Here is a 23,520-nt window from a genome sequence, read left to right as displayed (position 1 = left end):
CCTTCACTGACAGTCTCCAGCTTCTTCTGCCTCCCAGGGAACAAGAGCAGGCCTCCAATCAGAACCATTAAGACATAGCTGACGCCATGTGGTAAGTCTGGGGTTGTCTCATGCTTGTGGCTGGATGGAAGCAAAAATGACTGTACACTCCCTAATTTTGTATTGTGCCATGCTCCTGCGACAGCCATTTTGTGACTGGTGCCCACAACACATTCTCAAAATCCAAAATACATTTGTTGATCCAAACCAGCTGGCAAACCCTTCAGATTTTACATTTGCAAACGTGGAGAAACAGCCCTTATTGATTCTTTGTCCTGGTAGCCCTGGGTACATTCTGAAATCTATCTTTCATCTCGTGATACTGTTCTAGTTGTATCTGTGCAACCCTCCTGCACAGCAGACTCTGGGGCAGCTGAGCTTCTGCTACATCCTTAACCTTGTTTTGTTTAGCATCCAGCCTGATTAACTCAAAAGCTTGCTCACAATATTGTGACACTTTGGTTGGGTCCCAGTAATGCGATTTCCATAGTATGCATGTAAACAAACAAAACACAATACTTTCAATGCATCAGCACTGCTACCCAACTTTGAACACTGATTTTGAATGCTCTTTGTTATAGAATTTAGCATAATAGTTGAGAGAACATTGGAAGAAATGAGTTATTTTTTGTTGATCTTCCATTGCCATCAGTGGTATTTTAAGCACTTTGGGTTGTGGTCAACAGTCTTCCATGTAGCACAGTAGTGGTTTTTTAAAATAGGGAAGGAACCATTCCTGGTCGTTGTATAACTCATTCCTTATAGAATTTAAGAACACAGAGGCATTCCATCAATGTTTAGATATGTGAGACTGTTTGTATGGTAACTATGAGGCTGTAAACTCATACACAAAGGGGCAATAAAGGGGGGGAGCCTCTGTGTTGGACACACACTTTCTCTCTCACCTCTTTTCCCTGACCTCAACACCCTCCCTCTCTTCTGGTTAATGTTCAACAGGGAAGATTTCTACTTCCAGTAAACAACTCTTTATCTGTGATCTTTGGCCTGCTTTCTAGGCTGGTATTTGTAACTGAGCAAAGACCTTTGGAGGTTTGGCACTTGGCAGCAGATTCCTACTGGCCTCCTGGAGAGCTGTGTAGAATGCTTGTCAACAGTTAACCTGCAGCAAACATGGTTCCAGCATTTGTGGAAGGTGACTTGCTGGCTTTCTTTCGCAAACACTGTTTCTACAAGCAGAGGACTGACTGACTTGCGGTACAATAAAAGCAGAGTGTGTTGCACAACAAGTACAAAGGCATTTTGCTGCAAAATGTATAGGCAAGGTCACTTAAGGACTTCCCAGATTGGAGAAAAAATGTGAGACAGCAGAGATGTGAGATGCATTGCATGGCTTCAACTGACACTTCATCACCCACTAAAAAAAACCCTGGTCTTGCTGCTGTGGGATTTATTTATATTTTTTTAAAAAATTAAAATAGCCAATCCTGACTATGCAGGATTTCTAGACTGATAGCTACAGTAGTGTGTGTTTTTCTTTTTTAAAAAAACCCCTGAAGGTGCTCCCTGCATATGGAAGATGTGCTTTAAATTCTCCCCATCCAAATCTTCCAGTATGTATTAGGTCAGGGATTGGATTTGGTGCAAAAGCTTCGCAATGCAGAAATATGAGTGCCTAGCACCAATTGCTGCCTTGAACATCTCAAACTGCTTTCCATGTCTGATAACAGGAAAACTGTGGCATTACCACTGATCAGAGATGGTCCCTGGGTAAGATCCAGCAGAATTCCCTTCTCATAACTGATGGGCCCTAAAAGTAGCAGGTTGGCATGAAGTCTTCTGTAGTAGGAGCTTCATTCTTCTGTTTTTGCATCATCACTGCAATATATGACAGCATCTATTCAGTAAGAGCTGTTCGACAGTGGAATTTGCTGCCAAGGAGTGTGGTGGAGTCTCCTTCTTTGGAGGTCTTTAAGCAGAGGCTTGACAACCATATGTCAGGAGTGCTCTGATGGTGTTTCCTGCTTGGCAGGGGGTTGGACTCGATGGCCCTTGTGGTCTCTTCCAACTCTATGATTCTATGATTCTATTCACATGCGATGTGTAGTGCATTCAAGTAATTTAGAAAGATGAGGGTAGCATCACACTCTCCCTTTGACTTGCTCCAGGAACCAGAGATGAGGGGTTCTTCCACACTGGAACTACTTTGGGGTGGGATTCAGTTACATACCAGAAAAGTCAGATTGGGCAATTAAAGTTGTTGTGGCAGTCTTGTGCAACAAACTCATTTCTCCCTCACAATTTTTTTTGCATTGCACTGAGGTATTCACTCTTGGATGAAGGAAATGGATTGTCATCAATAAATAGAAGTCTTGCATGTAGGCTTGTTTGGAGATTGTGGGATTGACTTTTTAAATGTGAACTGCCTGGGGGATCCAATTGGAAGGTGGTAGGAATAATCATTGGAGGATGGTGCTTGTGGCACACAAGCAAAGGCTGCTGTTGGAAAACACACACCTCTAAATTCCTAGAGTGCACATTCAGGGATGGGGGCTGATTAAGTAGCATCCTGGTGAGACCACCTGTGTCATTAAATGCTTGTCTCCCCAGTAGAAATTCAACTAGTAAGCTGTTTCCTGGCATGCTGGTGCAGTGGTAAGTTGCACCAGAGGAATTTCCACATGTGTTGCGAAGTTTCAAAAGGTACAGAAGCCCTGCCCAGGGCAGGATCAAAAATAGATAACAGCAATTTGTATTGCTAATATTCTCCATCCTGTGGGCTGAGGAGGAGCAGGCTTGGAGACTGACTGATAACTCTGAAGACGTTTGGCCCCAGGCACGAGTTGCTGTGCTGGAGAGGGAGGGAGATTTTCCTCTGAAGAAAATATTAGCAGGCCACATAATAGGCTGCATGGGTACCTGGCTTATATTTTATGAATTTCAACAATGCAGCACTCAATAGAAAGGTTTTGCTCATTGCATTGTAATATTGGTAAACTCTCACCAGAAGCTAGAAATAACGAAGGCTTGCTCACTTTATAAAGGAAAGGCTTTTTTATTTTTCTGTTTGTGATGATTACAAACTCATCTAAAAAAGCAAAAATGACTTTTAAAATATCAATATACATTTTCTTTATCTAAAAAGCAAAACAGATAAAACTGCAAAATACAAACATTTACGGTATACACAAATAAAACCTAATTTTTTTCTGGGTTGAAGTACACTCCAAATTCTTATTCCTATACAAATATTTCTTTCTGGAACAATAAGAATGACAAACGACAACAGGTTTAAAATGTCTTCTTAAAAAATTATTCTCAAAAATTATTTTTTAAAAGGAGGAGAGTCTGGTGTCCTCTCCAATCCACATGGCTACTCCTGACAGATGGTAGTCACAAGTGTGAATTCAAATAATAATTCCAAAATGCTCACCACTGTTTTCAGTAGACTAAAGAGGCTGTCATGTCTTGTTTTTATAACTGTAGAGCCCCTGGAGATGCATTCCTTTCAAAACCGCTACAGCACAATACAGCAACAACACAAACAATGTTCTATTACAACAGTGAATGTATCAGAGCACTGCACTGACTGCTTCGAGGGGAGGTGGGAAGAGACATTTATGAACAGCCTCAGACTGTCCTTTGGTTCCTGCCATCCAAACTTGTCCTTCCTTAAAATAAGTCACACGCTCACATACACACAGACAGACAAGCATTGCCCTTCTGCAGCTGATGGTTAGCCATTTGGCAGCTCATCTGTTACCCTGTCCTTCCAGAGAGTTTTTCAACTCAGTTGCCTGGCTGCCCATAGGAAGGGGTTGGCTTCCAGCATTAGGCCAACTTGCTTGCGCAATGCATAGGGCTCAGCAAACGCATCTGAGCTAGAAAACTCATTCCGGCCCCAACCCTAACTTAACAATATTCCAGCTGCAATCCTAAGAATATAGGAAAATGAGCTCCCTTGAACATTTTGAAGAGCAGGCTGTGTGTCTGCGTATCTGGGTTCATCTTTGAGCCAGACGGCTACTAAGTAGATATCAGTTAAGTGGATTGCAGAACTTGAAAATATCTTTTTGTGTTTAAAAAAAAAAAAGAAAGAAGGGGTTAGTTTTGTTTTAGCACATTTTACTTCTCTTCCCCCCCAAAAAATTAAACTGAACTTATCATGGGAATTTTCAGATCTAGTTCCATAGCTAGTATTAGTGCTGTCAGTGGAATTCCTAAGGCTATCGTTTAAAAATAAGCTACCACGTTTTATTTCCTGACAAAGGAATGCACATCTTATCATTTTTGCCCACCCCTCCAGCCTTCCATAAAGTACTAACAGGCAACCAACAGCCTAATCCACAACTTGTTCATGCTGTAGGACTGGGACTTCTATGGATTTAGTACCATAGAAGACAACGAGGCAGAATTGGCTTAAATCAAAATACTTTGGCTTAACTGAATTGCAGACTAGACTGTCAGCAGATACTTTTAGAGATTTAGATAGAGACAGGTGGAATACACAGCTCCTTTCCAGAAGGAACTAGGAAACCAACATGTGGTCTAAAATTACATTCTTCCTGCCAAGCATTTAGCACAATTTGGACTCCCACTCTAAATTTAAGCAAACCAATGTGAAACTGTAGAGCTTGAATCTGGATGATTTCCAAGCTTCCTTGTCCATTTTCAATATTATTTAATCATACATTGGAAGGTGGTTTCAAATTCTAACCATGGCTGAGATTGAGCTCTGGACAAAAGTGGTACAGTTCAGAGACTGGCATCTGAACATTTGGTCACTTGTGTGCAGAAAGCTGGGTTGTGCTCCTGGATTTCAGCTTGGATTTGGGTTCCAACCCGCCTCCAGTCCCAAACAGATGGCATCCAAGTTTGGGTTCATCATTCCATATGATAAAACAATTTTTTTCCTTTAGTGTACAGTTCTTGCAAAAAAATCAAACACTGCAAGGTAGTTCAGAACATCACTACCTTTTCCCATACAGGAAAGAACCAAGTTTTTATTCTGCACTGATCACTATTAAAAGAAAAATAATGCAGAACCATTGTGCCTCAGTGGAGATGTGATTGTTCCTTTAAAATCTTATTTGAGCTTCTGTTCAGCACAGTTTCACCAGTCAATATGATTTACTCAATACAGCATGGAAATCACCTTCAGTTTATAACAGGCTAGCAACTATAGACTTCTAAAAAATGCTAGAGGAAAGGTGTTTTTTTTTAACTAAATGCTTTGAGTTCAGGTCCTCTCAAGCAAAGAAAGCTGTGCAAAGTTTACAACTGTCTAGTGTCCTACTGGCTGATGGATAGAGAGGCAATAATAGCTGAGGGTTGTACCCAATGGTGTCCCTCTGTAGACGGAAGTCTCTTTGATCCACTGAAGGTTTACACATACAGAAACAGGAGGACAAGCAGGGAGAAGATGCAACTGCTGCTGATTCTCCGTTCCCTCTGCAGTCCCCTAAATCTGATCCAGAGATTTGGGGAGCGTAGTGCAGGGCAATGCAGGAGTAAGAGGGGACTTGCAAAAAACAACCTCTCACTTTCCACCATGGAAGCAGCCTTTTGCCAGTCAGGAGAGGTACAACTGGATACAACCCTGAAACACTTCTTGCCTCTTTGAAATTGTTTCCTGGTGGCATTTGGAAGTGGAGACCTTCTATGTATATTACTCAGAAGCATGCCCCATTGCACATGATGGTGCTTAACCTCCAAGTAAACATGGGTTAAGGTCACACCATAAAGGAAAAATTACATCACTCTTTAAGGCTTAAAGCAAAGCACAGTAATTTCTGTTGCCATAGCAGCACACACCTTCTCGTTGCACAAATTAGCTGCAAGTTTCCTTCCATCAGCCTTGACTGCTCACCTATCCTCCAGCCATTCCTCTTCCCTCTGCCTCCCTAGGCCTGCCTTAGCAGCTGCCCAGCCCAGCTGTTGCTGCTTAAATAACAAAACACCCAGGTTTTTGGTTGCTCAAAACATCCATGCTCTGATTCTGATGCTTATTCTGCCTTGCGGATTCAATCTGACCAGAACCACATACATAGTTTTGAAGCAAAGTGTAAATAATGAGAGTTAACTCCATTTTTTTTTTTTTCTAATTTACAGTATGTATAAATATTTTGTAAATGTGTACTTCTGGTTATATTGTTATTAACTGATACCTCTCAACGAGATTGTGACTAATGCTGAAAGTTTGGAAGATGTGTCCTTCTCTTAAACAAAAGTTACCAGACAACTCTGGAAACTGCTTTGGTCAGAACCAGATCTGCAACTGCTGGCTGCAGGTGTCTTGAACGTCAAAGTGATCTGTAACTGGACATTTCTGGAATTCATCCAAATCAAGAACACTGTTTCAAGAACATGTCCCTTTTCCAAACCCACAAAGCAATCAAGGTATGCTCTCATTCTCTCCCCACTTTTTTTTTTTTGGAAATGCAATCACTTATGTGAACAAACATTTATGCTATTCCGCCCTCCCTCCCCCATCTCCCTGAATCCAAACCAGTTCACCAACAGTTAGTCACAATACTGAATATTTAACTTCTTAGTTACAAAATAACAGATAAAATAGGCCACAAAGTTCTACAAAGTAAATTAGAAAAAAACCAGTCTTTCTTTTTTTCAATCATAAATAAGTAGAAAATACAAACAGTTGTTTACAATGACCCCCTAACCCTGCCCCCACTCCCACCCCATGCCCTTTAATTTGGCAGAATCTACTGTTGACATTCAGATTTACCACATTCAATTATTCAGAGATTTTGCGGTGTGAAAATGTGCTCCTTGGAACAGAAAACCTAGGGATGACAGGCTGTGTTAAACTTGATTGAGGCTTTGCTCACCCCCACCCGCCCCCAATTACACTAACTAGCTAGCATAACTTTTTAAGGTCACTGTGTATATGCCTATAAAACCCTTTCACCCTCAACATGGAAGCTACTGATTCAAATGGCACACCTTAACCTCAAAATGGGCTGGGTACTTGTCTTCTAGCTGGAACTCTAAAGGCGCAGGACTGATTCTTTCTGGTTTTGTTCTGGAAATTCATCCTCCCACAATATGTGCTTAGAGTATCCCCTGGTTGATTATATTTGCACTGGGATCATCAGTTGCTTTGGAAAGCCTGAACTCATTTATTTACTTGCTTATCAAAATATACACTGCACTGTATTTAGGTCAATGTGCACCAGGGAAAGTCAAGGGAATTCAGTTAAGATCTGCTTCTGGCCTAACTCCTCATTGCTTCCCAATAGCATGAAAAGAGACAATACAAGTCTGACCTGTGCTTATTAAATTGGAGTCCTACTTTGGCTAGCAATGAGGCTTGGATGAGAGAGCTTTCCCTTGGCTGCCTTAGCCCTCCAGGTTAAGCTTTTCAGCTGGTAGGGGCTAGGATTTGAGAACGATGCTATCATGTCATCGCATATTATGGAAGTGTTTGGCTTAAGGCTCTTCCAGTAGGATGGTCACTGGAAAATGAAAGCCCTGACCCTGACCACCTGTGTGTACTCAAAGTTCAGTTCCCTCGCATAAAAATAAATTTGAGACTCTTACCTTAAAAAAAAAAGTCAGCTATACAAGAAACTTGAAATAACTGTGCTTTGGTCCTTTTTTATTTAAAGTTGTTGTTTCCATTTCATATAAAACCTGACATGACTTAGCAAGCATTTGTAAAGCCAATACGCTGTGGCCAATGAGAGCATGGGACACACGTAGACATTTTCTTAGGTTTTCTTTTTTCTTTTAAAAAAATGTAACTAGGAATGTTTTTAAATACTGGCTAGGTTCCAGTTTAAACTACAGTATCTGTCACTGACAGACTAAACTGGCTACAGGTACTCAGGTAAAGGCTTTGCTGCCATTTCTGGCTTACAATCCTGCCCATATTGCGTTTAGTGCCAATACTCACTTAAAAAGGGGCATCACCTCCCCCAAGATCAATGCCCATATGGGAGGGTCTAAGAGCCTTTATCCAACATCATCTTATTACCTTCCATAAGAACCAGGGCTTGGTCAAAACTGAGGTGAGATTTCCAGAAGCAAATCCTTATTCCTGAGGTAAGTGGGAAAGTTCTGTATGCTTAGTTCATTGATGAAAAATCTTTTTCAGATGTTTCATGCCTCATCCAAACTAAAATGCCTTTGTAGCTCATTTCATCTTCTTGTGCTTCCTTATCTCCATACGATACAAATGATGACTCTACTTAAATGGCTGTGAGGATCAGGATCTAAGTCTGCCTCCTGCATCTCCTTCTTTCTCTCTCACACTCAGCTGCATGTCCTGAATAGTCCTGTGCTGCAGTAGCTTCCTCAGCAGTGGGTCTAGAGGTCCATTTCAGGTTTTACAGTGACCGATATGCTACTACGCTGCTTTGAATGATACAGGCCCAACACTCCTTTCTGTGAACTAGAAATGATAAATTTTGGCAAGTTTGGGGTTTCAAAAATGCTTCAGAATTGCACAGCGCTTTTGCAGCATCCTTGCAAATGCTGCACTTCTATACGTGCTCTTTGACAGCAAGCTACCTTTCTAAGAAAATTCAAGTCAAAGCCAGATCATTTCTCGAGTACAGCCTGCGGAAGACGGGCCACTCCCCACATCACTTTGCTTCAGTCCACTCCGCCGACCTGTTAAGTTACTCTCGTGTCTCAAAAAGTAACCCAAGAAGGGATCTGGGACACATGGCGGCTTCTCAGAGAAACCCTTCTATACCAACAATAGTAGTAGAGCAACACAAAGGTCTGCATGTCTTTCTCAGAAGTCTACATATAAACTCTGCCTGTGTTGGGATATTAACACAGAACTGGCTTAGGGAAGACGGGACTCGTGGGATGTAGAAAAAGGCCCTGAGAGGGTACTGCCTGGCAAAATGCCACCCAAGCAGGAATGACCTTGCCACCCTCTTGCAGGCTTTTCGCACAGAAACCGTACTCGGGAGATGGCTGCTGCGTGGATTGTTCCCTTGGTTCCCAACTGCTCCCAATTCCCACCCCATATTGCAGCTTTTCCAATTACAAGCACACAAATATATATCTACAATCTCTCTATATTTTACATGGACCACAATAAGCATAAAAGCATGTACCCTTTCCTGCTTTAATTCTCCCCACTTGAACCAGAGGAAGATAGTGCCACACCTTTGAAAACCAGTTTCTTAAAACAACATAAGCATTAAAAAAGCAAATGCCTCCAGTGAGATATTCACTTTCTTAAGTTTTGGTTTTACCCTGTTCGCAACCACACCAGCACCTAAAGAAATTTGAAACGCGTATATGCATATATTTATATATGTTGTGTGTTGGCATAATCCTATATATGTTTACTCAGAAGTAAGTCCCACTGTGTTCAATGGGGCATAATCCCAAGAAAATGTGCATAGGATTGCAGCCCATGTATATATTGCTGGCAAGAAAATCAACTCAAGTGGTAAAGTGGTATCATGAATAGGCGTTAGATAGATATGTTGTGTGGAGAGAGAGAAAATTAGTAAATTCCTGCAGTGTGCCTAATTTGATATGAAAGCTCTGCCTCTAAATAGAGCGAGAGGCATCCACTGTGATTTACTTTACAAAATATTAAAAAATAAAAACTGAACACACAAAAAATAACTTTCTCTGTGAGAAATAAAAATAAATCCTAGTGCAAATATAAAGCTCTGTAAACCTGGTCCTATGAGAGATTCTATGGTTAGTAAACGGCAGTTTTAAAGCAGGCGTCTTCCTCTCATAGAGAGAGCTCACATCATTGTCTCCACGATGATATGAGTTGGCTTGATCAGTTCTCCATTGGCCATTCCAGGAGGGCAGAAGGGGGCAGCGCTCTCTGTTTCTTTCTCCCACCGAGTTATCTCACGAGGGGCAGCCACTGCCTTCACCCTCTGGAAAGAGAGAAAGGGAAACATGGTATTTGAAAAGGCTTCCAGATCATTATGGAGTGAAAAATTGGAGTGAAAAAGCCTAACTTTACGGATACATGAATGTGGGCAGAGTTCAATGTAAGGCTTAGCAGGATGCTTGTGTGCACAGAATGGGGTGTGCTCAAGATTTTCCCTCCTTTCCTTATAAGAACATAAGCAAAGCCCAACCAGATGCCCCCTAAACCTGTTCTGGGGGCTTCCCCAATGCTCCAGAGCAGATTGGAAGGAAAGGGCATGTGGGAAGAGGAGATGGAAGCATAATTGCATGAATGGACCTTGTTCTATGCACAATTTAGTGGAATCCAAACGTGTATGACTGAACTGGCAGTGATGACCAGAAAAATATCACCGGCAGGGGCAAGGTGGGGAGAGGTTATGGTAGATATGCATCAACTCAGCCTGCAGCAGCTGTAGAAAAAACCTGAATATCATACTAGGAATTGTTAGGAAAGGGGCTGAAAATAAAACTGCCAGTATTATAATACCAATACCTATGATGTAGCACACTTGAAATAGCACACTGGGTCATATTCAGCAAACTCATTGCACCAGCAGAAGCTAGTACAAGGATTCCCACATTAATTCCTTCCTCCTCCTGTGCTGTTCCCAAAACAGCTCTGGAGGGTTGGGGCAACCCCCAGAAAAGATCAGGGGGAGGCACAAGGGAAGAAGGTCCCATCATGCAAGGAAAATCCTTGTACTGACAGCACCTTAGCAGCAGCACTGCAATGAACACAAGCCAATGCCAACAGTTCTGGTTGCTGCATCTCAAAAAAAAAAAAAAGGGGGGGGGAGGAATATTGTAGAACAGGAAAGGGTATAGAAAAGGACAGCTCCGCTGTGTGGAAAGATTAGAACACCTGGGGTTTTCTGGTTTAGAAAAAAAGGTCAGAGAAGACATGACAGAGTTGTGTAAAATGATGCATAGTGTGGAAAGAGAGGAGAGACCTATCTCTTTCACATTCACACACACACACACACACACACACACACACACACAGTCATCCAAGAGAACTTAATAGGTAGCCTGTTTTCAAATATTGCATTTTAAATGGATGTAACCTGTCCTGGGACCTTATGGTGAAGGGTAATTAATAAACTGAATAGATTTGGCTCAAAGGAGATGGAGTATTTCTTCATACAGCACATTGCTAAGTGAGGGAATTGGCTGCTGCAAAATGTCAGCGGCACAGTGGCTGCTGCCTTAGATGGCTTTTAAAAGGGATTAGACCAATTGATGGAAGGTAGGGCTATCAGTTTCTATCAGTGGCTACCCATCACGATGCCTGTATGCTTCCTCGGGATCAGAGACACCATGCTTCTGAGTTATTCAAATCACTAGTGAACAAATGAAAGAGGGCGCTGCTTGTGGGTTTCCTGCAAGGATCTGACTTTGGGGGGGGGAGGGGGTGTTGAAATACACATGCCTTTGGTATGATTTGGCAGGGCTGCTCTTATGTATTCACAGTTCAAATGGCAAAAAAATGTTGCAGTTACAGATAGGTAGCCGTGTTGGTCTGCCATAGTCAAAACAAAATAAAAAAATTCCTTCCAGTAGCACCTTAAAGACCAACTAAGGGTGGTGGGATTGGGTGATTGGCAGATAGCTGTGATGAGCCTGTTGACGACTCTTAACGACTGCAATAGGTCTTACAGGAAAAGGCAAGGGGTGAGAAGGTGAAAAATGCTGCAATTCAGCAGCTTCTCTTTCCAGTCTATTTCTGAAATTCCTTTGTAATAGAACAGCTACTTTGAGATCTTGTATAGAATGTCCTGGGAGATTGAAGTGTTCTCCTACTGGTTTCTCTGTCTTGAGGTTCCTGATGTCGGAAAGAGAAGCTGCTGAATTGCAACTTATCACCAAACTTAAAACCATGGAGAGACCTGGTCTGAACAAAGACATTGGATTCTTATCTCATTATACATGACAAAGCCATTTTTCACCTTCTCACCCCTTGCCTTTTCCTGTAAGACCTATTGCAGTCGTTAAGAGTCAACAGGCTCATCACAGCTATCTGCCAATCACCCAATCCCACCACCCTTCTGAGTAATACCCCTCCCCACCTTCTCACTATATAGAAGGGTCTGGTGACTTCTGTTTCAGTGTATCTGAAGAAGTGTGCATGCACACGAAAGCTCATACCAAGAACTAATTTAGTTGGCCTTTAAGGTGCTACTGGAAGGTATTTTTTTATTTTGTTTTAAAAAAATGTTGGTTCATGACCATGAAGTGGATTTAGTTTGAACGTCCAAGCCACTGCTCATGAGACGAGATGAGATCAGAAAACTGATTTTGTTACTGGGAGAAAGTGTGATAATGCAAAGAACAAGAAGGCAACACAGAAGAAAGGTTTTGGGGGAAGCCAGTGTGAATAATATGCAGTGAGCATCATTTGGACCTGAGGTACTGATAAGTTACTGCTTCCACTAGGTGGCTCTCTTAACTCAGTAGTGCAGCTGATGCAGGCCGGATCCTTCCACACAGCACACTATGTAGCTAGGATGCCCATCTATGGTGCAGCACCTGGAAGGGAGGCTGCACACTCAACATGTGGACCCCACAGGTGGATCTTCACGTCTTTACTAGGGCTCTTGTCAAAGTACAGTCATCAAAAGCTAGGCTGACTTGTCTGAGATTCCAGTATAGAAACTAGGCAGAGGACTGCTACTCATGCAACTCTTCTACTCAGGCAAAATAGTAATAGCGCAAAATAGATGAGTCCTGGATTTATTTAAAAAGGATAAATATTTGAAGCTTGCCCCTTTAGAAATGTATGAAAATAGAAGTTCTATACTGGGGGGAAAGCCTGCTACACAATGAAGGAATTAGTAAGTTAACTGTATTGACACCTGATTGTAAACTATTTATTAGAATGAATATATTTGAGTGTTGTTATTTAAAATACATGTTGTTTAAAAACGGATAATTAATTAAAAACATATTAATATAAAAAGGCCTATATTATTGCCTGATTACTGTTTCTGTGCATTTGATTATTACAGTACCAAATGCTTGCACACTTCCTATGTGCTAGAGTCTCCACATTTTATACCTGGGTATCTCCACTCCAGTAAGTACAATTGCAAAGAAGTCCTTTTAAGAAATGGTGTGAGAGGCAAGCAGTGGGCCCCCATTTGGATAATGCTTAGAATATTGGTCTCCTTTAACTAGATGGTCATGACCACTACTGGCATGCAACAGCAGCACTACCAAGATTGAAAGAATTAGGAAGCGTGTCTTCAAATGGATGTTTGGGCTAAGTAAGGTCCCAGGTTGGGAAAGGTTGGAAATTACTGTACTGGCTTAGAGGGATCAACTTGGATAGAGAGGGCTTTGTGGTTTGTAAATGGACACCAGTTCTTTTAGCAAATATTACAATCCCACGCATTTCTAACTTTGCTCTATACTGGCCGCGTTCCAGCTGTCGAGAAGCTAAAATTATTGAGCACCTGTATTCTTTTCCAGAATGTAAATATGACTAAAGCAACAGGCATCTTATTTAATTGCACTGAACCTTGTCCAGTTCAACAGAGGAACTATGCTATGCCCTGTTTCAAGCATTGTGAACGCACCCAAATAACAGGGCCTGTAAAATTGCCCTATCCATTGAATGAATGACCGGGAAAACTTTTGTAGATGTAGAAATGATGTATGTGTGCTGGAAATAGCCTGGATCCTGCAGCAAAGCACTGAAGTTGATGCTGGGAAGGCAGTTTCGGAGGAAAAAGCCTGTGAGGGCCAGTGTGCATTCTCATGTGCTTCCAGGTTGTTGACTTACCTCAATGAGAGAGCCATCGGACTGTAGAATACGGATAAGCATTACAAGCGGGATGCAGACCATAGAAGAGAGGGCAAGTATCCACCCCAGGCCAATGGCCCACTGAGGATATATGTACACCTTGTTGTAGGTCAGTGGTGTATACTTGGCCAGAGAAAAGATAAAGCACCCCTGCATTAGGAAAAGAAACAAAACAAAACAGACAGGTTGAAGATTTGTTGGAAGAACTGTATGCACCTTTCTGCTACTAACACTAGTAGCTGCATGGATTTACAGTATCCAATGAATGTACAGTCTACAGAAAAAAACATGAGCTTGACAATTGATAAGCTTGACAAAAGTTGAGCTTCTGCTGTAGTTTTTGCAGTTATTTGCTTTCATGCCTAACTCTGCACATGCCTAAGTGTGTGTTTACAAGAAGCTGTGGAGTGGGAGAAAATGACATTCTAAAAGCTTTCTCCACTTCTTTTTTGGAACTTAAGATTCAGAAAACAACATCAACCTCATTCCTTCCTTTCCATTAAGTACAACCCCTTAGCGCTTCCTCTGCCCCTGGAATCACACTGCTAGAGATTTTGGTAATAATTGGTAATAGCAGGGGGAGGGGGTGCCAAATTTGTTCTGCATCCTTTCCCCATTCAGTAAGTGTTGTTTTGTTGTATATTCTGTGCAACCAAAAGTGAAAAAGTGTAGCATACTGCACACCAGGAGAAGCTGATGGGGTGCACACCAAGCCTTCTGGCAGCTGTGTTATGATGGGGTGGGGGAAAGAGGTGACAGGGAAATAAGCCCTGTGTACAGACACACCACTGGGAGTGCTGGCTACTCCTGTGCTGCACTGCTATACACCAAAAAGAACAAGAAGGCTTTGATGTATTCATCGTAGCACTGCCCTACTTCTTTTCACTTGACATGAATGCTTCCACATTTTAGCCTTTGTGTAATATGCAGTGCAATCTTGTTCATGTTTACTCAGAAGCAGATCTTGCTGTGTTCAGTGGGGCTTTCTTCTTGGTAAGCCTGCAGAGTAAGCCATCTCAAAATACTAGTATTATAGATCCACTTCTCTCTCACGCTTCCTGTGTGCTAAAGTATATAAAGTTTAACTGAAATAGCTTGAGGAACCATCTAATGGCAACGGCCCATCACATTCCAATGCCTTCAAACAATGCTTGATTACTGTTCTGCTTACTGCATGTTTATTTATAGAATTTATAGCCTGCCTTTTGCTGCAGATGCCCTCATGGCAGCTTACAAAACTGAAAGCAGCAAAAATGCAGCTCTACGCAGCTACCAGTAAGATAAAAACCCTTCCACAGGCCACTTTGACAGCTGAGTAGGACAGCCAGGTGACTGGAAGTTCAAGTAGGGACTGCAAAAAGAGGCACTAGAAGCACACTCTAAGGGCCTTCATGCTTCTTTTTTCACAGCTCCAGCTTCAACTTTCACGTTCTGAATTCAAGCAGTGGCTGCAAAAGAAGATTCAGGAGTGTGCTTAAAAGTGCACTCCTTATTCTTCCTTTGCAATAGAATGGACTTTGCGTAGAGAAAAAAATGTCATTAATAGAGTGCCAGGCAAATAGGCACATAGCTTGGGGTTGCTTCTGGATTCATTGTTGTTTCTTGAGGCTCAGGCAGCTTCAGTAGCAGGGGGTGCCTTCCACCCTGTGATCCTCAGATGAAGGGCGGTACAGAAATTATTATTATTATTAATGATGATGATATCTGGGATGAAAATTTCATCATTTGGGCACCCTATAATACATTAAAAGCCATTTCTGTTAGCTGCAGCAGAGTGGTCCACAGGAAAGCCTCTGAAAAAAATCTAAATTGGTAGGCAGGTTCACGTGGGAGAAAGATGGTCTTTTAGGTTCCCCAGCTGATGGTTTTACATGCAAAAGTCCAGCAGTTTTATGTGGGCATGGAAAAAAATGGAATACCAGTGGAGATGTTTTAACATGGGAGCAATTCCTTTACACATTATACATTTTTAACTCAGTATCTTAACTCATGAAGCTACTGTTGGAGAAGATGAGGAGTAAAATAATAAAGCAACAAAGTCTACTACAGATGCAAAACCATGTTTTAGCCAAGCTATTTCAAGCACTCACCACACAGAGAACTGGTGTGATTATAATCCAGCTCCACTTCATCCAGGGACCGGGCCTGTAACCAATCATATCTTCAATGGCATCGTAAAAATTATCAGCGCCTAGAGTTCGACAAAAGGGAAAGGGAATGTTACTGGACTGGCTGAGATGCCTGCTTTGGCTCTAACCTCATAATGGGAGCTATGCCACATTTTTAAAATTCTTTTTTATTAAATGCAAAATCAAGTGTAGAACAAAACCATCACAGAAAACAGGTACCAAAAAGGGGGGGGGGGGCATTTCAAACCTTTATTATAATAGAAATTATAACAAGTTTCTAAAAATATCAACATGGATATCACTTAATTTCCAGGGGGATGAGCTGCAGATCCAGCAAACCATAGTTTTATTGCATTATCCACAGCCATTTATAGGCTGGGAGGGATAGGACTAGGGAGACAGGCTATGTTTAACATAAACACTATCATACCAAACAGAAAGAAATTTGTTCTTTTTTGACCTCAGTAGGGATGATTTCCACACTTATGTGAACCAGAGTTTTGAAATAAAAAGTGTGTTTTCAAGAAACCTGAAAAGAGTGCTGAAAAACCCACACCTTCTATCTTACTGTTAAAACAGTGATTCTTCCTCAGTCTACTACTGGTCCAGGATTTTTTTTTTCAGCTTTAAAAGTTAAACTTATGCTTTCTCCTTCACAATGGGATTCAACTAAAAAGACACCACATTGTAAAACTGATGGCAAGCCAGACCCATTCCGAGTTGGCTATGTAGTGCCGAAGGCAACAGAAGTTGCACCGCCTTCCCTCTGAAGTTCCAGACCACTTCTAATGGTGTCAGCACAGGCACAGGCAACATCTGCACTCAGATGAACATGCAAAGTCTATCTGGGCAGATGCTCCCTGTTTGCTGCACTGCAGCACTTTCATTGCCACAGAGCAGCATAGCAAAAGGGAACATTGGTACAGGGGCCAAGCCCCAGTAACTTTCCTCTCAAAAAGCCCACCCATGCCTTTTCAATTGCCCCCTGAAAATCTTGCTTTTGGAAAAGGGAGATACTTTTTGAAAATTCCCCAAACCAACCACCGCATCCAGCTTGATTCAGCCAATGTCTCTCGCAATGTAATGTGTATTATAAACACTACTTCATTTTTCAAGGCTGGGACTCAGGCTCACTTCCTAAGAAAGCCAATATGTTGTTTCAATTAGGAAAGTGATTCTTAGCTTCACATTCACCAACTCTGTTCCCATACAGCAGGGACGTCCAACTCCCAATAGACTGCGATCTACTCACAGTATAAAAAAACTGGCAGTGATCTACCCATTGTCGTTGGATGGGCCAAAGTTGTCGAGCTTTTTTGGGAAAGGCAAAGTTGTTTTTATTAAAGATTTTCACAGTTGTTCATCTTCCTCCTCCCCCTTTTTTTTTTGGGGGGGGGGAGATCTCTGAGGGGCCAAAGATCTACCAGGAACACCCGGTGATCTTCCAGCATATCTCGATCTACCTGTTGGACATGCCTGCCATATAGCAACCTTTTTTCCCCTGTCAAGGACTGCATCTCAGGAAGCAAAGTAAAAAAATTATATTTGTCACTTAGACCCCTATTTTAGCTCGACCCCTATTTTAGCTCTGCCTCCCTCACAATCCCAACTCCTGGGATCCAGGAGCCTAATCTTCCAAGACCCTGCAATGTTTAGTTGTTCCTGTAGGAAAAATACCAGGCCAGATATTTACAACTTACTCACCATAAACCCAGGCTACAGCAATGCATTCAAAGAATGCAACCCACAAAAGGCATACACCACTAGCTGCATAGTAGTCAAAGAGTTGAAACACATACATGCCACCCTGAAAATGAGCAAGAGAGAAAAAGAAACAAGTGCTATTAATAAACCACAAAGAAAACCTGTGGCAAGCAAGATGACCTTCATCCCTATCCTTCACATCTATGACTCACTCTGGAGAAGATTACTCATCTGCAAATACAACTGTCAATCAACTGTTGGGGAGTTATAAGCACATGCTGTTGTCCTCCTCAGAACATGCACTTATTTCTTATGTAGAAGGCATTTTTGAAAGAGATTGTGATTGGCCAAAATTAAGCCATTTAGCTTATTCTACTCCAACACTGAGCTATTTCCTTTCTAAAGGATAGTATTTTAGGATGGGCTCTCACAAGAAAAATATGGTGGGAGAAAACAATTGGTGTTCAACGGAAATTGCTATAACAAGACCAAAATATATGGAAGCAATGCTTACCAAGGAGCTTCCTCATATATGGGCTGACACTGCTTTTCCCTTAGCATGATATTTTCTTTCATGCACTGTATTTCCCTCTGCTCCATTTTCTAGCACCTTCTATAAGGCTCTCTTGTAAGGGTAAAGGGACCCCTGATAGTTAAGTCCAGTCGTGGACGACTCTGGGGTTGTAGCACTCATCTCGCTTTACTGGCTGAGGGAGCCAGCGTACAGCTTCTGGGTCATGTGGCCAGCATGACTAAGCCGCTTCTGGCAAACCAGAGCAGCGCACGGAAATGCCATTTACCTTTCCACCGGAGCGGTGCCTATTTATCTATTTGCGCTCTGATGTGCTTTTGAAGCCCCAAATATAATGAGATAGGCTTCAACCTGCACCATTTCCCACATGTTTCACATCTGTCTAGCTTTGTTTACTCCAGATCTACAGCACAACGGAACACGCTGTCTAGGTTCTTCTATAAAAATAAGCTTGGGGGAAATGCAGTGCTGTTTAAAAGCAGGACTAATAATACCCAGGGCTGCAACTGGCATGGCCTTACATTGACACCACTGGAGAACTTAAGAGAAATGAAAGCTTTGAATAAATCAGTTCTCAGCTGTTCTTTCTGCTTTAAAAAACAACAACGATAACAACAGAGTAACCATTTTACAGAGCCAGGCTACTCTCTTAGGTACCAAGGAATTTCCCCTATGCTCAGGCCAAACTATTTGTATATCCAGCCCAGTACTGTTAGCTCTGGCTGCTACCAGCTCTCTGAAGCTCTAAGAAGGAAAAGTTCTCCCAATTTTATTTTAACTGGAGATGCAGGAAATCAACCTGGGCCCTTTTCACATGCAAAGCCTGTGCTCTGCCATTGAACTGTGATTGCTTCCCTCTTGCACTGTACTATTTGACTTCACAGAATGAAATCAAAACTCAAGCAAACCCACACCAGCTCGTCTCACTTACTTCAGTCACCATAGATAGTCCCAGAAGATAGCTGACGAAACATATTATAGCGATGAAGATTTCCCGTCGGTAACCCTTCCTTAGGAAGGATGGGTACAGATCAACTAATGACGTGATCTGTCCTTCAACTTCAACAAACTGGCAGAAAAGGAAAGAAAAAAGAACCCTGAACAACTGCCATGAATGTGTTCCATTCTTTCATACAAGGCATGCCTTGGAAACAGTGCTGGCACTCTCACTGGAGAAGCTGAATCCATTTACTTGCTTAACCTTTCAACAAGTCAAGGTTACAGCCTGTGAGTGGTGTCCAACTGGGGTTTTGCACTTAGAATGTCCTCCTCCCAAGTATTTAAAAATAAGTCCCTATCTTCTTCTTTCAGTTTATTATGCATGGGGATATAAGCAATTTTCTTTACACACATAACATATCATATTTGTTTCTGCTAACAAGCAACAGCTGCACTAGTACTGTGCTCTGTAAAGCTAACTCACAAGCTAATGTATTAAAATCTTTCTTTAACCCAGGGCCTTAAAATGCAGTACACTTCCAGCAGTTTTTTCTTCTTCTGTTGCAATACAACTATAGTCTAGCTTGCTCCTAAGCTATTCTAGCATTCCAAAATCCTGCCTGACAGCGCTCCAAAAGCAAACAAAACATTAAGTGCTCCAATTAGTTTTAATTATTCGACACAGTGAGAAATGACTTAAAATTACTAGGCAACCCTCAATTTACATAAGTACTTGGTTGCAGAACCACAGCACCAAGCATGTTTTAACATTCAATTTGGAAGTGATTAAAAGTCACTCACTGGAGTTCAAAGATTAAGCACTAAAGAGCCATTTAGAACAAATGGAATGCTTTGCCAGTTTAAGAGATCAAGTGAGTAACAGCCAGAGGGAAAACTCCACTAATCGCTGCTCATATGAGAGGTTTTGAATTCAGTAAACTTTCTGCCCCTGTCAAGTAGATTTATTTAATGTTAAAGCTACTTTCCCAAGGAATAAATAGAACCTTGTTAGTTTAAATTCTTAAACCAACTCAATGAAATACTCCCTAAATCCCTGGTACATCTGTGCAACTAGCAATAGCCTACAAATTATTAACAGATTTATTTGCGTCATATAAATAGGTCTCTTTGGGGAGGCGGGGCAGCCGTCCATTTCCTCGAGGAATAACAACACCACCAATGTGTACTACACATTTAGTCTAACTGTTTTAAAAGAGAGCTTATCCATGGTTTCAGTTTTCAAGGGTGCTGAACTGTAAGAGACCTTATGAAAGGCAGGACATGCAAGGGTACTCAACCCCACATCCCAAGGATGGCTTTGTCCCTTTCTGATTTAGCTGAAAACTTCCTGAATAACTTAATTAGCCACTTCATACACTTCAAAACAGTGCATAGGCTAACACTGATTAACAGCTTTCTCTGCTAGAGAATGAAGCAATCCTTTTCTGCAACGTTTATGATGCATTTGCCCCAGAGCAGAAAATGCAACAAACCCAATTACATTGTTAAATTTTCCATCATACAGTATGGATGCTGTGTTTGTTGCTATGGTTACTCACCTGGCTGTCCAGGCCAAGCAACAGAAGCATAATAAAAAAAAGAATAGCCCAAAAAGTTGGGAGTGGCATCATGGACACAGCTTTCGGATAGGCAATAAAGGCCAGGCCTGGACCTAAAGGAATAAAGGGAGAGAAAGAGGAGAAGACATAATAAGTAAGCAGCTCATTCTCAAAGGCAAGACCCCCTCTGCCTCTCCAGAACAGATGCCTGATTCGATTCAGATAAACCAAAACCCAACTGAAGATTCCAGAATGGAATTCACTTGGATCCTTTATCTGACAAAGAAGCATGCATTGCTAGAACAGGAACTCCAATAATCAAATTCAAAAGCCATTATTTATCCACTATCAGTCTCAGCATCTGCCTCAACATGCCAAGAATAGGTCAAACTCTACACGCATCATGCAGAAAGTGAATAAGATAGAAGATGAGCAGCTGGGCTTATGGTGTAAATGAGACATAGTTATAGGATGACCGGTTCCTGTGCTCCTTTATGAACAGAGGAGGGGGGAAATGCCATACGTGTTCTCTTTGTTTTCGCAACCCCCAGCCCCTCCTTGGACAAATAAAACCAACAAAATAGCCTTCAGGGGTTTGGGATTTGTGCTCCACAGGCCAGATTTGGAGCTGTTATACCCCTCCACAGTTCTATCAATGCCAACAAAAAGCATTTCCATACCACAACAAAGGAAGTCGAAAAACTGACTTGACTATCTAATCAATCCTCTGTCCCTTCCTATGAAGGGGTTGGTAGCTGCATTGTGTTAATGGCTTACCCAATGTCTATAATGAATCAATTTGCTGCTATCAGTAGGCAGTATTCTTTTAAGATACAAAGCAATAGCTGCTGTTTTTTCATTCTGAAAACAAGCTGGTGGCTGAAATAAGGCTAATGTCCCTCAACTAGTTTTGTTAATAATCATTGGTACATTATTCCATATCTGCACTGTGGATGAGCCACTAGAAGCCAAAACCAAGCTCATTTCCATGGCACGTGACAGTCATGCATACAATGAGATGAGCTTTCAGTTTATATTGGTGACACTTATTCAGGGGCAATAAAGAATCATATAGGGATGAAAAAGCCAAAAAGCGCTATTGTTTATGTTTAAAGTATTTGGGTAGTTTTAAAGATGACTGAAAATATTACATCAACACTTTTCATACAAGCTTTTGTTTAAAGAAAATACACTGGCATTCCAGTTTATAGCTCTACTTTGTTTTTCTTCTTTTATATGTTACAAAGTACAGCAAAAGAATTCTCTCCACAGATTAGTCCTTGTCACTCACCACTGAATGCCTCTGCTACCTTCCATTTTCCATGCCATTAAACTGAATGGAAAGGCAGATCGGTGCAACAAAATGAAAAATGCTGGCACCCCAATCCTGAATCTATGGTCTTCACCTCAGAAAAAATAGTTGAGCATGACCCACTAAAATAAATGAGATTTAAGTTAGACGTGCCCTTGATTTCAATGGAAATTAAGTGCAGCCACTTTTCTCTGAATTGGTGGCACTGGGGCAAATGCATATTTAAGGTTATTTAAGGTCATGACAAACATCTCTTGCTGGGTAAGGAACAAAATGTACAAATGGATCTTATCCACATTATTCCCTCTTGTGAACCAACTGCTGTGACTGAATACATTATTTTTAAAAAATAAAAATTGCATCAGTCAGTTATTTAGGAAGGGAAATAGAACTGAATCCAGTTCCTCTACTTCCCCTTGAAAATATTTTAACTTTTTTTAAAGACAAAAAGGGGGGGAGGCTATGCTCACCTCAAGCTGTTCTATGCATACAGAGCTAAAAAGTACTGGTTTCCTGGGCTCATCTCTCAATGGAGCTCACTATGGCCAACTATTGTATCCTGCAGTTGCTTATCTGCTCATAAAGTTACTTAGGCTGATTCTCCTACCCACATGTACTTGGAAGTAAGTCCAACTGAACTAAGTGGGTCTAAATTAACATCAGCCTTAGCCACTTTTTCATTTAAAAAAGTGCTGTGTAAGACTAAGGCATCAAACATTTAGATCTGATGGCTACAATCTTTCAACAGACTGACAAGCACATGCTTACTCAGAAGAAATAAAACCTGCTGTGTTCAGTGTGGTTTGCTCTCAGATATGTGTGCACAGGATTGCAGCCTTAAGCAAGCTTAAGCTAATTGAAATCAACAGGGTTAAGCTCTGCATTGGGATGCTAACAGCCATTCCCAGCTCCCTCATTTTCCTGCCTGCCTGCCTTGAAGAACTAGCCTTGTTTCTTAAATAAAGAAAAATAAAATTTGAGGGAATATACAAATCTCCATTGGCATTCCTTACCACTATTAAAATGGCACTATAGGAAGAAAAACCAATCTGTTTGACAATATGGCACGGCAAAATCACAGTACAAGTTTTCCCCACAGCACCCGAATGGGTGACCTTTGTCTGCTGCCTGAGGTGTGCATTAATATTACTGTAGTCACAGCCTTTTAACGGCTTCACATCCAATGCCGATGCACATTTCTTGCCTTTTCAAGCTGTTTTGAACCTCGCCCAACCTGCACTCACAGAGAAAAATAAAATGTGTATAATGGATATGACCAGCAGAAACCTCTGGGGTTCTACAATACCCTTTTTACTAGCTAGTTGCAGAAATTGCTGCCAGCCAGTCTAAGTGCTATCGTTTTAAGTAAGTTCACATAGACTACAATGAAAAGAGCATTTGGTCTAGCACGTCTGGGCTTCGAAGGCATAATTTGAGTTGCTGTGCTTCCTCAGGTGTTACAAGGCAAGTCCAGAAAAGTATGCATGCTTTGTTCGAAAGTAAATGAGATAAGGACATATTGTTCTTTTAATGCACATGTATCCCAGGGAAATATGTGTAGGAATCAATCCACTGTTTCCTGTACATGGAAGTGCTCTATGCACAAAGGTAAAATATGTTGGGAG

The 23,520-nt window shown here is 41.5% G+C and overlaps 1 protein-coding gene across 9 annotated transcripts in view; it reads right to left on the bottom strand.

Moving 5' to 3' along the window:
* Window positions 1–4,082: 4,082 nt before the first annotated feature.
* The window catches only part of SLC6A6 (solute carrier family 6 member 6), a 58,612-nt gene continuing 39,174 nt past the window's right edge, over window positions 4,083–23,520 (bottom strand). For 8 of the 9 annotated variants that reach the window (XM_079964520.1, XM_079964515.1, XM_079964516.1 and 5 more), the window contains 7 exons: window positions 20,584–20,696; window positions 19,017–19,154; window positions 17,554–17,656; window positions 15,811–15,911; window positions 13,700–13,870; window positions 9,745–9,881; window positions 4,083–8,410 (listed from right to left, as the gene is read on the bottom strand). In XM_079964520.1, coding sequence (XP_079820646.1) covers window positions 8,326–8,410; window positions 9,745–9,881; window positions 13,700–13,870; window positions 15,811–15,911; window positions 17,554–17,656; window positions 19,017–19,154; window positions 20,584–20,696 — 848 coding nt within the window. In that variant the 3' untranslated portion in view covers window positions 4,083–8,325. Of the gene's footprint in view, window positions 9,882–13,699; window positions 13,871–15,810; window positions 15,912–17,553; window positions 17,657–19,016; window positions 19,155–20,583; window positions 20,697–23,520 lie in introns of all 9 variants that reach the window. The other variant, XM_079964522.1, reaches the window with a different exon arrangement.

The sequence above is a fragment of the Podarcis cretensis genome (assembly GCF_951804945.1).
Source record: "Podarcis cretensis genome assembly, chromosome: 2".
In the NCBI taxonomy this organism is placed as follows: Eukaryota; Metazoa; Chordata; class Lepidosauria; order Squamata; family Lacertidae; genus Podarcis; species Podarcis cretensis.
Note: the sequence above shows the minus strand (reverse complement) of the source record. Positions and strands in the feature narration are given on the sequence as shown.